A 15,477-nucleotide genomic window follows, 5' to 3' on the forward strand; every position below is an offset into this window, starting at 1 on the left:
GCTCAATTGACATATGCCGACATTATGTGGCCCTGGTTTGTTTTCGCTCGTAGAAAAACTTGGTTGCAACAAGCACAGTATTATTTTGTTATTTTCGGGCAGTCATGTCACGTGAAAAAGTTATCACTCGTGTGTCATCATCATCCAGAGGCCTAAAGTGGAGCACCACAAAATGAAAATCAGAAAATAAATCATGTTTCTGGTCGGCCAAGAATTTGAAATTTCCTCATTTCATAAGAAATTTTAAAAGCAAAAGCCAAAAGGGACAAACTAATTATGATCAAAGATGCCATTCAGTGTATAGAACAAAAGTCGAACCCATAATAAGCAGCAAAGAGATTGTTGTATCTGTATAATATAGATAAATGGATTTGCGTATATCACCAGAACAAGAATCGCAATATAGCATAAAATGATTAGAAATTATAAACTATCAGGTTTTGTTCTTTTTTCAGCAAGAACCTGGAACATGTGGCGCACAGCTAATATGATGAGCTTCAAATTTTATATTCAAACTTTCCGGAGTAAGAGACTTCAGAGACAGGTATTGTTCCTCACCAAACTACAGCTCCTTAGACATTGATTAAAATCCGTTGATGCGTTGTGAGATTCACTTTTTTAATCGAAAACCTACAATCACTTAAACCAGCGGAACATCGATGCTAACAGGAATATGTCCGGATGAGAGAAACCCTGCCACTTTGTTTTGGTCAGCTTGATAAAAGTGGTTCATGGATTTTATTTTATTTTTTATCAAAGTTGGGTGTAAATAAAAAATACAAAAGGTAGTGGTGCTCCAAAGTAAGCCTAAAAATCCAGTGCAACTTTCGTGTTGGATAATAATGGGGGCCTCAACCTCAGAGCTTTTACAACGCATTAATCTATAATGCGTGTGCGTGTGACATGTAAAAAGAAACAGAAGAGGGATGTGAGTCAGACTTGTTTAAATTTCAATCCATGCATGTCACGATGTCACATTTGTGCGTTGTCAAATTTCAGATGTGCCACATATATTAGTAAATCAGAATAGTGTGTTTGTTTCTTTCGTTTTTTTTTCAAAGTTTGGAAGGAGAAGTGGGAAGTGTCATCAGGCAACTTTTACTATTAGGCTATGAACCAGTTGACGCGTTTACACCAAGTTTAAAATCTTTTTCAGACAAATAAGAGTAGTTTAAAGTCCAATTTAGAATATCATTTTGTCAAAAAAAAAATATCGCATGCATGTTTAATTTTACTTTTATTTGTAGATATGGATTTAGTCAAATTGGCTATACTCTGTACTAGAAGTCGAACCCCTCTCTCTTTAACTTAAATAAAATTTAAGTAGAATATCGTTTGTATAAAAGTAAAATAAAATATTGTTTAAAAAAAATAAAAATACCTTCCCTTTTATTTAATTATCTCTATTCAATATCATTCATCAAGTTTTATACCGAAACTTGATGAATGACATATGCCGACATATGTGGCCCTGACCTGTTTTCGCTCATAGAAAAACTTGATTGCAACAAACATAGCACTCTTTTGTTATTTTCGGTCAATAATGTCATGTCACATGAAAAAGTTAAAGTAGAAAATCGTTTGTATAAAAATTAAATTAAATTATTATTATTATTATTATTATTTTAAACCTTCCCTTTTATTTAAATATCTCTATTCAACGTAAGTCCATGCATAATAATATCATTCATCAAGTTTTATACTCAGGAAAACGTGTCTAACTCTCACTTCTCTAACTAAGAAAACAAAAGACATATCCCATTTGGTTATAAATTAAGGTTGGTGATCTTTGAATATTTCATGCTATATATTTCTCCATAGATCGAGTCCATATATATGTCAAGATCAATCAAAACTGTGCAAACTAAGTTTTGTTATGAGAGAGAGAGAGAGAGAGAGAGAAATGGATCATGAAAACAACTTTCCAACTTGACAAAATTAAAAAACAAACCCAAGAAATGACTTGAAATGAAGCATGGAATTCCAAGGCATAATATATGATACGTGATGAAATACTCCACCTCATTTGTTGTCTTTGTGTGGTGGGTATGTATGAGGTTGCCAAGAAATTTTTTAAAAAAGAGAACGTTACACCTTAAATGGTGCTTAGATTGTGTATTTATAAACCCATGAGATGGTTTAAGCACATTTTTATTGAAGGAGTCTCCTTCAACTTCAAGTTTTGAATTGAATTAGTTTAACGTAAAGTACCTAATTAAGCACCTTAATTACATTGCTAATTTTTACGATATCTACGAAGCGTATAAATAAGTGATGTGTATATGATGTCTCCTTTTGCCAAGTCAAATCATTTGACATCACTCTCTTCAATTCATCCAAAAAGCCTTTGCACCCACCCGATCGAGAAAGGGAGGTTTTCAACATATATAATTGGAGGGACTTGCTTGTTCCTTTCACAAAAGCTAGTTAGGAAATAATATGTTCACCATTTACAAAAGTAACTTTTTTCTAAAGCGCTTTTGTGTAATTGAAGAAACAAATATTTCCCGTACGTCCCTAGTCAGTTGGTAATTAATTAAAGTGCACCTATTTGGTATTTACCATAATCAAGGGCTTATTATAGCTAATTAAAAAACAATTTTTTAGAACAAAGTGATCAAAGTGGAAGTTTTAGAACAAATCAGAGCATAATAAGTTATGCAAAGACGACTTAACTCACTCTCATTTCCTAGTTTTAACTATATCATTAGTTATCTATGAATCTAGTGATAAAATAACTCTACGATAATAATGACTATATTATCAGTATCATGGTAATTTTTTTTTTTTCTATTCTCAATATTCATAGACATTGAAATATGAGCAAGACATATCCCATGAATTTCTAAGAACCCTAACAATGGCTATGAAATTCAACACAGAAACACAACTACATAATAAGGACTATAAATTTTTAGGACTTAGGAGGAGGACGAAAAAACAAAGGGATGGTTTTGGGAAAGTTTCACCTAAAAATGAGGTGTTTAAAATCACAGGCGGACCTTTCAATAAAGATCCCAAGAGATTCATTAATCATGATGAGAAAGACAAGTTAATTAATCTAGTTAATCAATTCAGTTTAATATAATCTAATAGTGAAATAGTGATATATAAAGTCCCCCGCACGTGAGAGTAAAATAAAGGACACTACTTGCCTCCTTACATGTAAGGAGATACTCTTTCTTCATATGAATTACAATTTGATACATATAAAAAAATTCTTCGTAAAAAACACAAAAACAAACCCTTCTGCACATATATCACTCTATTAGGGAAGTATTTTCCTAAAATAAAAAGGAGATACTTGCTATGCATGGCTGCTCCACCATCCCAACGGTTGCTTTGCTGTTTTTCCACCCGTGTGTAGCCTCCTACGCTGTTCTAACGGCCCTTTTTTTATTCCCTTCTTGTTTCTATTGTGCCTTCAATCTGATCATGACCTTTTCATTACTTTTAGTTGTTAAAAATTGTTGGTAGTGCATCGCACATTATAAAAGTGGCAAGAGATAAAGATGAGAGTCAAAAGAGTAAAAAAAAACAAATAATGTTCAATTTTTTTTTCTTTCTAAAGGGATCTAGATAGGTCTTTCAACTTTTTCAGAAATAAAATTTTACTATCGTTTAGGTGTAAAATTGGAGAAACTTTTTTATGAAACGGAATGGGTATAGCAATTCTATGACACGTATAATAACATTTCTACGCCTGAACAATACTATCTCCATTGCAACTAAGTATTTCTCGTAAAATTGACATAGAAAACTTTCATGATTTAAAATTATCCCTAAACCCTAAAACAAGGTGCCAACTAATTGAACTGGTAAAGAACTATTCTTGTTAGTGATACAAGGTTTTGTGATTTTAATTTATTTTATTGAAGAAGTTTGAGATTAATACACTCAAAATGGATAAATGATTTAGGTATAATTTGCATAATCAATATCTTAATTAACAAATTACTCCTTTCGTTATAGATTTTTTGGCCTACACTCCTTTGATTGTGGATAAATACTCTAGTAAACTATATAGGGTCACTTTAGGGTTCCCATGTAGTTACTGCGTGTTTGCTCTCCAGAGTTCTGCCTCGGACTCACCGGCGAAGTGGCGCCCCAACCCCACCACCGCACACAAATAATTATTTAATAATTTCCACTTCGCATCAAAAAAACGTCTCTTCAAAATTCAATTTCAATCACAATTCCGTTTTAAACCGGAGCACCACTTCTTTTTTTTAAGTTTCCATTGGAGACCGACAGAAACAAAAAAGAAAACTTGTTTCTGATCTCCCAGGAAAAAGCTAACGTGACCGACCTGGAAATCAAAGTAACCCAAACACCTCCTCCCCCTACTTCTTCCTTAACTCTTTCGTTACGCGTCTGTGTTGCAAGTTTGTTGACCCGTCCCTCCGGTTCTCTAACTAACTTTTGAATTTGAATCAAAGACTCATTTTTTCGCAAAACCCAGAGTTCAAAATCGATTTTTTTGCTCTGCCAGTTGGAAAGCAGTTTGCTTGCTGGTAAATTCTTGGGGTTTTGAGTTTTATAAGATTGGGGATGAGGAGGGCCAAATTGGACAGATTCGGCACCTTCTTCTCTCTAACCAGGCAAAGATCAGTTCAGATTCTGATTGCTATTGGGCTTCTGTACCTACTGTTAGTCACAGTGGAAATCCCCTTTGTGTTGAGAACTGGGTTCAGTATCATCTCTCAGGATCCCTTGTCTCGACCCAACAGGCTCCAGAGCAAGGAAGCCGTTGAAGAAAAAGACGCCCCAAGTCGACCTCTCGAACAAGTTTCACAAAACTCGTACCAGCCGACTCAGAGTCGACCCAGTGAGTCCAAAATCGTCTCAGGTTTAGTATTCGACCCGAAAACATTCGATTCCCAGCTTTATAAGCCGGCCAAGGTTGCTTGGGAAGTGGGGAAGAAGTTCTGGGAAGAGTTGCAGGCTGGAAAGGTCCGAATTCAGGCCAAAAGGTTCGAGAACCGATCAGAGTCGTGCCAGCATTCGATTTCGTTATCCGGGTCGGAGTTTTCGGCCCAGGGAAAGGTCATGGTGCTGCCGTGTGGGCTGACATTGGGCTCGCACATAACGCTGGTGGGGAGGCCCAAGGCGGCGCACCAGGAGGCTCATCCCAATATAGCGCTGGTGAATGACGGAGAGTCGGTGATGGTTTCGCAGTTCAAGGTGGAGTTGTTGGGGTTGAAGACTGTGGAGGGTGAGGACCCACCAAGGCTTCTGCATTTCAATCCAAGGTTGAGAGGGGATTGGAGTGGAAAGCCTGTGATTGAACTCAACACTTGTTATAGGATGCAGTGGGGATCGGCGCTTCGCTGCGAGGGCTGGAAATCCAAGGCTGATGATGAAACTGGTAAGTGATTATTTTAAAGTTTATATTGGTTATGTTAGGTGTGGATGCTATGAATTGCTCTGTTTTCGTTTGGTTTGCATGGTTTTCTTAGAATGAGGGCATTTGGTAAATTTGTATATTGTTTGGTTAGGGAAAAGGAAGTGGGTTTAGTACATCAGTTGTTGTTCGAGTTTTTAGCATGCCGTTGGATTAGAACATTGTAGCTAAGCTACTTGAAGAGGGAATAGAAAAGTCTTGCTTTAGAGTGTGGTGTGGTAATGCCAGCTTAATGATCAGCATGCGGGGTAGAAATTAAAAATCAAAATGTGTTTTAATTGTTATGAGCATAGTGAATAACTGCTGATTGATAATATGCTCCAGAGAACGACATGAAAATTAAAAGATTTTCCTTTTTTGCGTTTTAGCCTCATTTCTCTTGCTTCTATCGTTGTGATTCTTAGCCATTTTGCCCAGTATTCCTTGATTTCATTCTTCTTTGATGTGCCACCACCAATTGAGTAATTCTGTAGACTGGTTTTAGTTGATGGTCAGGTAAAGTGTGAGAAATGGATTCGTGATGATGACAGTCGCTCAGTGGAGTCTAAGGCAACATGGTGGTTGAGCAGGCTGGTAGGCAGAACTAAAAAGGTGCCTGTTGACTGGCCATACCCATTTGCAGAGGAGAAATTGTTTGTTTTAACCCTTAGTGCTGGCTTGGAAGGTTATCATGTTAATGTCGATGGGAGGCATATCGCCTCTTTTCCTTATCATAGTGTGAGTAATTTTCTACTTCCTCTTGACCTCATGATGATTAATGGGATTTTTTTGCTAAGATTTTGTTATATTTTTTTACAGGGATTTTCTCTTGAGGATGCCACTGGGCTGTCTCTGAGTGGGGATGTTGATCTGCACTCTGTATTTGCCGCATCTTTGCCTTCATCCCATCCTAGTTTTGCTCCACAGAAGCATCTTGAGATGTCAACCAGATGGCGTGCCCCACCTCTTTCTGAGGGAGGTGTTGAACTTTTCATTGGTATCCTTTCTGCAGGCAACCATTTTGTTGAGAGGATGGCAGTAAGGAAGTCTTGGATGCAGTACAGTCTTATCCAATCATCAAAAGTAGTAGCTCGTTTCTTTGTAGCACTGGTAAGCGGTAGCAATAAAGGCCCTTGAATATTTTGTGGTTGGTTGATGTACAATTTTTCAGTGTTAGATTCTCAATCTTTTTGTTGATATCTGAGGACAGCATGCTAAAGGGGAGGTGAATATCGAGCTAAAGAAAGAAGCAGAGTTTTTTGGTGATATTGTTATAGTGCCTTACATGGATAACTATGACCTGGTCGTCTTGAAAACTGTTGCCATCTGCGAATATGGGGTGAGTTGTGGAGTAAACACATAAATGAAGATGTGATATTGTTGATCATTCTCCTCGCAATAATTTTATTAATAATGGTGTCTCTTCTGTTTCAGGTTCGTACAATGTCTGCTAAGTACATTATGAAGTGTGATGATGACACATTTGTTAGGGTGGATGCCGTTATCAAAGAAGCACATAAAGTACCAGAGGGTAGGAGCTTGTATATAGGGAACATAAATTACTACCACAAGCCTCTACGCTATGGAAAATGGGCTGTGACATATGAGGTATGAACGAACTTACTGTTTCTGAGACCCTATACTGTGTAGTGAATAATTGCAAACCCAGCCCGGTCTTCTATATGTATTGATGCACTTTTGATGTTAATATTCATAGCCATTTGTTCACTGTTTTCTGGTTTCAGGAGTGGCCAGAAGAAGACTATCCACCTTATGCAAATGGACCAGGTTACATTTTGTCATCTGACATTGCAAAATTCGTAGTGTCCGAGTTTGAGAGACGTAAATTAAGGGTAAGTAACATTACATGCATTCTCTGTTTCTCACACACACACACGCCGCATACGATACTGTGATGGATGGCATGCTTAAGTTGATTATAAACAATTTGAACTTTTTGCAGTTGTTTAAGATGGAAGATGTAAGCATGGGAATGTGGGTTGAGAAATTCAACACTTTAAGACCAGTAGAGTACATACACAGCTTGAAGTTCTGCCAGTTCGGGTGCATAGAAGATTATTATACAGCCCATTACCAGTCTCCGAGACAGATGACCTGCATGTGGGACAAATTGAAACGGCTGGGACGGCCTCAGTGTTGCAGCATGAGATAGTAGTTGTGGTATTCATGACCCCCATCTTGAGAATCTAGGAAAGAACATGGAAGTTTTGCAGTCATAGCACCATCATATTGTGTAGTCTGTGTAGGACAAGTTGGTTGGTTGATTATATGATCTGGTCCGTGTACAAAAAAATTGCCTTCCATATATTCTTTTATTGTTCCTGCTCTTTGTTTTTCGACCCGAGGCCAGAAGGAAGGCGATGAACGATGACGAGGTCCAACCGGATATGTGTAGGGAACATTTGCATACAAATCCAGGTGCTGTAATTTTGCATTTAGAATTAGGAGAGCAACAGATGGAAATGAGATGAATATAATTTATATTCAGAGCACCCATGTGCCCACTGGAAAGTGGTATATATTCTTCTTCACATGGACATGGATCTTCAAACGACAATCATCCTGTTGATGTTGTGTTGTCAGTGAGTCTGGTTTCAATGCTTACAACTTTGGTCCTCAAGTTTCTCCACTAATTTAATTTTAATTTTAATTTTTAAAAACAAACAAAAGTTGGTTTGGATTCAGACGGTTTAGTATCGAAGAATTTGTTTATAGTATTCAGCTATTGGTGGCAACCCGATATCTGAACCCGCTCTATTGCGCCGGGTCCATTCTCCCTATGCCAATGTTCATGGACCGGCCGGTTCGAAGGGCCTCCCAAACTCGACTTGATATTTTGCTTTGGAAAGTAATTAGCAATTTAGGAATGGCGCGTTATTCTTGCCTCAAGGCTTAATGATCTTCCCGTAAATGAACAAATAAATAAGAAATCTAAAACCACTAGGGCAACTGGCGGTGCTCTTTTGTCAATGTACTTTGCCAATTGCGTAGAGGGATATTGGGACTCTAATGGCATTCTCACTTGTAATCGGGAAAGAATAAATGTGTATGAGATCAATTACTTCACGCATTTAATCTAATTCATTGTTTCAGGTCTTAGATAAAGGAGTTTAATGTGGAACTCACATCACTTTTTATTCTTTACATGTTAGTAAATGAAGGAGAAATTATGGATTGAAATAATTGAAAGAATGACATGAAGGTGACAACACGCGGGTTGTCGAAATATCGTGCTGACATGTCATGTGATATTATTTTCATCGATAATCACTCGTACATAAAAGTCAAACCAAAAAGTAAACTAAGTATTATACATTGATTTGCATGAAAATCAATATCTTAAATTGGATATGCTATTGAATTACATCCCAAATTCTCTATACAAGATAAATTTGTTCATTGAACCTATCCCTATCAAATTCCCATATCAAGCCATTAGCCCTATCAAACCCAACGGCCAGTACTCACCAACTCACCCCTGCATTTAATAAAGGCAGATCCAAAATTCCAATTTCACCCTCATTCTTCCTTCCCTTCCAATGTATATATAAAATAAAACCCTCCGTTACCGCTCACAACATTTTACAGTGCTCACTGTAAACACCCCCAAAAACGAAAAACAGAAAAATTATAACGGTCAATCAGAAACAGACAAGACAAAATCCCAAAGATAAGTCAGAGGAGAAAGAAAAAAACATTTGTGGAATGTCGGACATATTTTGCCGCGACTGTAACATGCTGACGGAGGTTGTGTTCGACCACTCAGCGGGCCACACGATATGCTCGGAGTGCGGGCTCGTGCTGGAGTCTCGCTCGGTCGACAAGACTTCCGAGTGGCGCTCCTTCGCCGACGAGTCCAACGGCAACGACCTGAACCGGGTCGGCGGACCTGTTAACCCGATTTTGGCCCACGGTGGGCTTTCCACCGTTATCGCCGGTCCCAGTAACGGCGCTTCCTCCAATGCCTTGCCTTCCTCCGTCGGCAGGTGGCAGAGCCGCGCCTCTAAACCCGACCGTCATCTTCTCAACATCTTCAGCGCTATTGGTATTATGGCCGACAGGTCCGTTTTGTTTGGTTTAGACTTTTAGTTAAATGTTGTGTTAATTGCTGTTTGGTTGCTGGGAAAGTGTAGGAAAATGAAAGACTAAAACTTTGGTACTAAAAAGTTAAAAAGAAAGAAACTTTTATGATTTATTGCGTCATTATTGATGAACAGTGTCGATTTTGAACATAACTGATGCCAATTTATGCGTGTCACTGCAGGTTGGGGCTCGTCACAACCATAAAGGTATATCAGTTTCTTTACCATAATTTCCACGTCTTTTGCTTATGTAATTGGTTTGTTTTCAAATTGTCAATATTGGTATTTTGATTTACAATAGAAGTCAAAGGAAATGCCTTACTTTTTTTGTCCTCCAATCTGTGTTCGTGTTTATAGATGATTCAAACATTAGTTAATATTTCGAACATGACCAATGCTTCAATTGAAGTTACATTTTTTATTTTGTATGTGTTTTTGATGCATCATTTCTTGCTTTAGAACTATGATGTGATCTTTATGGTTTTGTTATTCTGATTACCAGGATCGAGCCAATGAGATATATAAGAAGGTGGAAGATCAAAGACCTCTGAGAGGACGCAATCAAGATGCAGTTGTGGCTGCTTGCCTCTACATTGCCTGTAGACAAGAAAATAAGCCTCGTACTGTGAAAGGTATGAGGGCATTTTCGTGTTCGTAATGGTTTACTTGTTTTGTATTTCTTGTGAGCATGGGAGTTGCTAAACTTGTGGGTTTCAACAGAAATATGCTCTGCAGTCAGTGGAGCTAGCAAGAAAGAAATTGGGCGGGCCAAAGAGTTCATTTGGAAACACCTTGAGGTTGAGATAGGTCAGGAAATAGGAACTATTCATGCTGGAGACTATCTGGTGAGTTTGCTACATGAGCTCTCTTCATTACATACATTGCGTCTATATGTATCTCAATGTTTAGCTTTCTTGTTAGAGATGTGTTTTGAATGATAACATAATTTTTTCCGTCTTTTTTATGTAGAGACGTTTTTGCTCCATTCTTGGAATGAAGAATCTGGAAGTCAAGGCTGCCCAAGAAACTGTGCAGAAATCTGAAGATCTTGTCATAAGGTTAGATCTTCTTGTTGGCCGCGCTATGTTTGCTAGAAATCAAAGTATTATATTTATGCTATAACTGCACAAGAGGAGAGGGAGTCCTTAGATGTTTATGCATGAATTTAAACTAAGGGCGGAGGAGAAACATGATATCCAAACCAAATCCATGCCTTCATCAGTGTTTTAATTAGACTAAGAACTTTCCTTTTATCCAATTGAAATTTTGGATCTTGAAGTATATTAAAATTCAGAACATACAACCAAATCCCTATATTTCAAATTTTTTGAAGCATTAGTGTTGATGGTTTCTTTTCAAGTTAATATAAGTAATGCCCTCTCACTTCTGCAGGAGGAGCCCGATATCGGTGGCAGCTGCAGTTATATACATCATAACCCAACTATCGGATGACAAAAGGACTTTTAAAGGTTAGAAAGCTGTGGTACCTATTTATTCATCCTCTTGCAAAAGCCTATACTAAGTTCCATTTTATTGCAGATATTTCGCTCGCTACTAGAGTGGCTGAAGGGACCATCAAGAATTCCTACAAAGACTTGTATCCTCATCTGCCACGGCTAATACCTTACTGGTTTGCCAAGGAGGAAGATGTCAAGAATCTCTGCAACTAAAACTGGTTGAAGGTGATAGCTATCAATAACAGATGCAGCATCAAAAACAATTTAATGCTTCTTCCTTCATTTTATGAAGGTAATAGGAATTCTTTCTGCTCTTTTCGTTGTTCTATTTTTACTTCCCATGTAAATAGAACAGGCTTTCCCTCCACCTCATAGTCTTTGATAGAGAATATAATTGAATCTGACTCATGGAAATGGTTCAAACATTGAGTTTTCCCCTCTAAATCTGTTTGTAAAAGGGCCCTCACCCTTGTATTGGCATGGAACCATTTATCTAGTGAAGTTGCTATCTGGAATTATTGTGGGTGAATTACCATAAACCCCCCAACCCCTTTTGGAAGAAATTTGACTTGCAATATGGTGCTCTTCATCTTCCACAAAATTACAAAATTTTCTATAGCAGTGGACAATTTCTGTGATTTCATTCACGAGCAAATTATTGTGCTACAAAGGCAAGCATAACCAGTCCAATAATTTCAAGGTTGGGGGAAAAGGAGAAAGAGCTCCCTCCAGTCTCCATGTACCTCAAAAGTAAGTAAAAAGAGAGAGAAATTGCTTAGAACATAGAAACCAAATTTGAACTGGTCTACAATTTTTCTTCTGTTGCACCTCTCAAACTCAATGTACTTGTTGTTGGGAAACTGGCCTGCCACAGATCCATGTGAGTGACGTTATGTTACTGAACCATTCATCATCTTCTTCAACCCAACAAAGGAGGAAGTTAACCAAACCAACCACATGAGTGATAAAAAAGAAGACTTGGCAAAAGAAGTAGCAAAAGTTTTCATGATTATTTACAAGTTGGAAATGCTTGAAAAGAATCATCAAGTTGAATCTTGAAAAGCATCAAATGTTTGATTCGAACCAAAGATGTATGAGTTTTGATAGGGCAGAGAATCTCATCTCATTCACAATCATCATGATGAAGCCAAGGAAGTTGATGTTTACATGACAGAAAGAAATGCAAGGTCGTCTCGTCTCAAATTCAATCATGTTTCCACGCACTAACCAGACATTGATTTGAGCATATATAGACTTTGTCTATGAACAACAATTAACGACAGTCTTCCATACTTACGTGGATGATTTCCAAACCATAAGAAAAAATTGGTTCCTCGACATTTCACGTCACTTTTGCTAATTACAACTTACAAGCAAGCAGATTGTGTGTGCAAATTGCATGATGGGATTTTGGGGTGAGGTTCTGTTCGAGTGATCAACCAAACAATCTGTAGTTCATCCAGAGGCAACTCTTTCTTAATCATGTGTACGTTTTTTGGTGCGATACAAGCGATGGAGAAAGGAAAATCGAACCTAATATCTCGAGTGAAAGGAATGCTCTTAACCAATTTATGTGGTTGTTAATGTAGAGAAAGTCCTTTACATCAAACTATGGATGGAATATCCAAAATCTCATTAGTAAAAAGATGATGAGGAAAACGTAAAGCTACAGAGCAAAAAGTTGTCATTTTGTTTAATAATCGAAGTCACCCAAATATTTCTAATCCCATGCGCAGACCCACTTTCTTCCTCGGGGTGTCTTATGTGCGTGACACGTGTTCAATAATTGACCCTTATAGCTATGGATTAGTCACCTCCCATCCCATGCAATTTCTGTACTTTAATCTGGTTCACACTCCACGTAGCCCCACCAATGACCAATCAATCTCATACTCATGCCACAAGTTTGTGTTTTGTTTGTTTTAATCTCCTGTCTCTCTCTTTGCAATCTTGTTCTTTTACAATTCGTTTACATAATTTCCCTTAATTTTCGTCATTTGTTTATAGAAAAGTGATTAAAAAGGTTCACATTTTGACCATATTAGATCACCAAGTAATGTCGTTTATTAAACATATCAATTGCTGGATCATATGATCAGTTAATTATTGTAACTTACAATTCCGTATTTTTTACCTACAATGAATTATTTCTCTTTAGTGTAAATCACAACTTGGTGTAAGTGCTTAAATTTGTATTTTTATTTATTTGTTGAAAAGTTACTTTTATACACGTGTCAGACCGTGATTCCACCCAAAAAAGAGACTCTCTCCACAAATAATCTTCTTAAGCTAATGTGATACAGAAATGTGGCTCCTTTTAGTGTACTAGTCTTGCTTATAAACTTCATTCTTCTCTCATTATCTACCTACCCTTGGTTTACAGTCTCACTCAAAATCAAACACAAAAGCCATGAAGAAGAAAAGGTCTAGTCCTTAGCCAATAGAAATCCCAAAGAGTCTTATCAAAACACCAACACAAGTACCATAAAATCTAAATCCTATATACTTCAACTCAAGAACCACAAAACCAAGCCAGAAAAATGATGCCCCTGCCATCATCAACAATGACCCAGATGTGGGCAACAATGGGCTCAACCATAGCCAGCTTCATGTTCGTTTGGGCAATCATCCGCCAGTACTGCCCCTACGAGCTTCGCAGGTTCTTTGAGAAATACTCACACAGAATCATGGGCTACTTTTACCCCTACATCAAAATATCCATCCATGAGTTCACTGGGGACAGGCTCAAGAGAAGCGAGGCCTATTCTGCCGTGGAAGCCTATCTCAGTAACAACACTTCAAAGAGCGCCAAGAGGCTCAAGGCAGAGATGGTCAAAGACAGCAGCAACTTGGTTTTGAGCATGGATGAGTACGAGAGAGTTACAGATGATTTTCAGGGTGCTAAGGTTTGGTGGGTTTTGTCCAAATCTGTGTCTCCAGGAAGATCAATGTCAATGTCTTACTATCCAGAGCAGGAGAAGAGGTTTTACAAGCTCACTTTTCACAAGAAGTACAGGGATGTAATTACAGAGTCTTATTTAGACCATGTGGTGAGGGAAGGCAAGGAAATCAGGGTGAGAAATAGGCAGAGGAAGCTTTACACAAATAGTCCTGGATACAAATGGCCTAGCTACAAGCAGACCATGTGGAGCCACATTGTTTTTGAGCATCCAGCTACTTTTGAAACAATGGCATTGGAGCCAGAGAAGAAGAGGGAGATCATTGAAGATTTGGTGACTTTCAGCAAAAGCAAGGATTTTTATGCCAGAATTGGCAAGGCTTGGAAGAGGGGCTATTTGCTTTATGGGCCACCAGGGACTGGGAAATCTACCATGATTGCTGCAATGGCTAATTTGTTGGGTTATGATGTTTATGATCTTGAGCTCACTGCTGTCAAGGACAACACAGAGCTTAGGAAGCTTTTGATTGAGACCACAAGTAAGTCTATAATTGTGATTGAGGATATTGATTGCTCACTTGATCTTACAGGCCAGAGGAAGAAGAAAGCAGACAAATCTTCTTTGGAAGATGAAACTAAGTCCAGTAAGGAGAGAATTAAGGAACCAAAAGAAGAGGGTCAGGGCAGCAGCAAGGTCACTCTTTCTGGGCTGTTGAATTTCATTGATGGGCTTTGGTCTGCTTGTGGTGGTGAGAGGCTTGTTGTGTTCACCACAAACTACGTTGAGAAGCTTGATCCTGCCCTCATCAGGAGGGGCAGAATGGACAAACATATTGAGCTTTCTTTTTGCAGTTTTGATGGGTTCAAAGTTCTGGCAAAGAACTATCTGAAGCTTGAAACACATCAAATGTTTGATACAATTCAGAGGCTGATGGGGGAGGTCAAAATGACCCCTGCTGATGTAGCAGAAAATCTCATGCCCAAGTCCCCACAAGATGATCCAGAGAGATGTCTTTCAAATTTCATTCAAGCTCTTGAAGAAGCCAAGGAAGAAGCAGCTAAGAAAACAGCTGAAGAAATTAAGGAGATTGGTGCAGCCAAGGAGGATGATGATGATGTGCAGACACAAGAAAACAAAGATGTTGAAGTCCAGAGTGATTTGGTTGGCAATGCGAATGTGTCGTTGTAGTAGAGTTTAACTTTTGTAAAGAATTTTGAATTTTCTGGAGGGGCAAGTGGCTGATTATGGGGTTGAGTTGATGATGTTAAGAATTAATATTCACCTTTTGGGTAAAAAGCTCTGCAAAAGATCTCTGTTGAAGCAAAAATACTAATTAGAGTTGAGCTGATCCAAAACCCTTCCTACTTTTATCATTTGGGTGATTAAATATCAAGTACATAAAGTTCTTTTTGCTTAACACTAGTGCTGTAGTACATTTTGACTCTCAGTGGTATAGATTTTTATATATGAAAGTATACATGCTAGCAAATATTCTAATCTCACAAGTCGATTAGTATTTAAATGTGTAGTTCAAATTCAGAGTCTACCGTCTCTCCGAATATACATACTCGACTTCTTAGTTCAGAATCAGTGGTAAAAACATACGGTGGTGCAGAAAATCCCACATAACATAA

The 15,477-nt window shown here is 38.0% G+C and overlaps 3 protein-coding genes across 3 annotated transcripts; all 3 read left to right on the forward strand.

The window, feature by feature from the left end:
* The first annotated feature begins 4,059 nt into the window (after positions 1–4,059).
* Positions 4,060–7,961, forward strand: LOC110752105 (Galactosyltransferase family protein). The gene is made up of 7 exons (XM_021952706.2): positions 4,060–5,368; positions 5,889–6,121; positions 6,203–6,493; positions 6,594–6,722; positions 6,818–6,991; positions 7,129–7,236; positions 7,347–7,961. Exons 1-7 carry the CDS (start codon positions 4,552–4,554, stop codon positions 7,554–7,556), a joined length of 1,962 nt encoding a protein of 653 aa, XP_021808398.1. The 5' UTR covers positions 4,060–4,551; the 3' UTR covers positions 7,557–7,961.
* An 887-nt stretch (positions 7,962–8,848) lies between these two features.
* Positions 8,849–11,507, forward strand: LOC110752055 (transcription initiation factor IIB-like). The gene is made up of 7 exons (XM_021952642.2): positions 8,849–9,465; positions 9,669–9,693; positions 9,989–10,118; positions 10,207–10,331; positions 10,456–10,544; positions 10,879–10,955; positions 11,026–11,507. The coding sequence occupies exons 1-7, from the start codon at positions 9,110–9,112 to the stop codon at positions 11,154–11,156; spliced, it is 933 nt and encodes a 310-aa protein (XP_021808334.1). The 5' UTR covers positions 8,849–9,109; the 3' UTR covers positions 11,157–11,507.
* Positions 11,508–13,264: 1,757 nt separating this feature from the next.
* Positions 13,265–15,260, forward strand: LOC110752110 (AAA-ATPase ASD, mitochondrial). Its single transcript, XM_021952710.2, has one exon. The coding sequence runs from the start codon at positions 13,484–13,486 to the stop codon at positions 15,029–15,031; it is 1,548 nt and encodes a 515-aa protein (XP_021808402.1). The 5' UTR covers positions 13,265–13,483; the 3' UTR covers positions 15,032–15,260.
* The last annotated feature ends 217 nt before the right edge of the window (positions 15,261–15,477 follow it).

The sequence above is a fragment of the Prunus avium genome, chromosome 5 (genome assembly GCF_965620075.1).
Source record: "Prunus avium chromosome 5, drPruAviu1.hap1.1, whole genome shotgun sequence".
NCBI classification, from domain to species: Eukaryota; Viridiplantae; Streptophyta; class Magnoliopsida; order Rosales; family Rosaceae; genus Prunus; species Prunus avium.

Excerpts from the sequence above, each read along its gene's own strand:
- LOC110752105 (XM_021952706.2), top strand. The coding sequence starts at position 4,552 with ATGAGGAGGGCCAAATTGGACAGATTCGGCACCTTCTTCTCTCTAACC. Across the intron at positions 6,723-6,817 it reads TTGCCATCTGCGAATATGGG|GTTCGTACAATGTCTGCTAA; the intron begins GTGAGTTGTGGA and ends CTTCTGTTTCAG. Across the intron at positions 7,237-7,346 it reads TTGAGAGACGTAAATTAAGG|TTGTTTAAGATGGAAGATGT; the intron begins GTAAGTAACATT and ends AACTTTTTGCAG.
- LOC110752055 (XM_021952642.2), top strand. The coding sequence starts at position 9,110 with ATGTCGGACATATTTTGCCGCGACTGTAACATGCTGACGGAGGTTGTG. Across the intron at positions 9,466-9,668 it reads ATTGGTATTATGGCCGACAG|GTTGGGGCTCGTCACAACCA; the intron begins GTCCGTTTTGTT and ends GTGTCACTGCAG. Across the intron at positions 10,545-10,878 it reads TCTGAAGATCTTGTCATAAG|GAGGAGCCCGATATCGGTGG; the intron begins GTTAGATCTTCT and ends TCACTTCTGCAG.
- LOC110752110 (XM_021952710.2), top strand. The coding sequence starts at position 13,484 with ATGATGCCCCTGCCATCATCAACAATGACCCAGATGTGGGCAACAATG.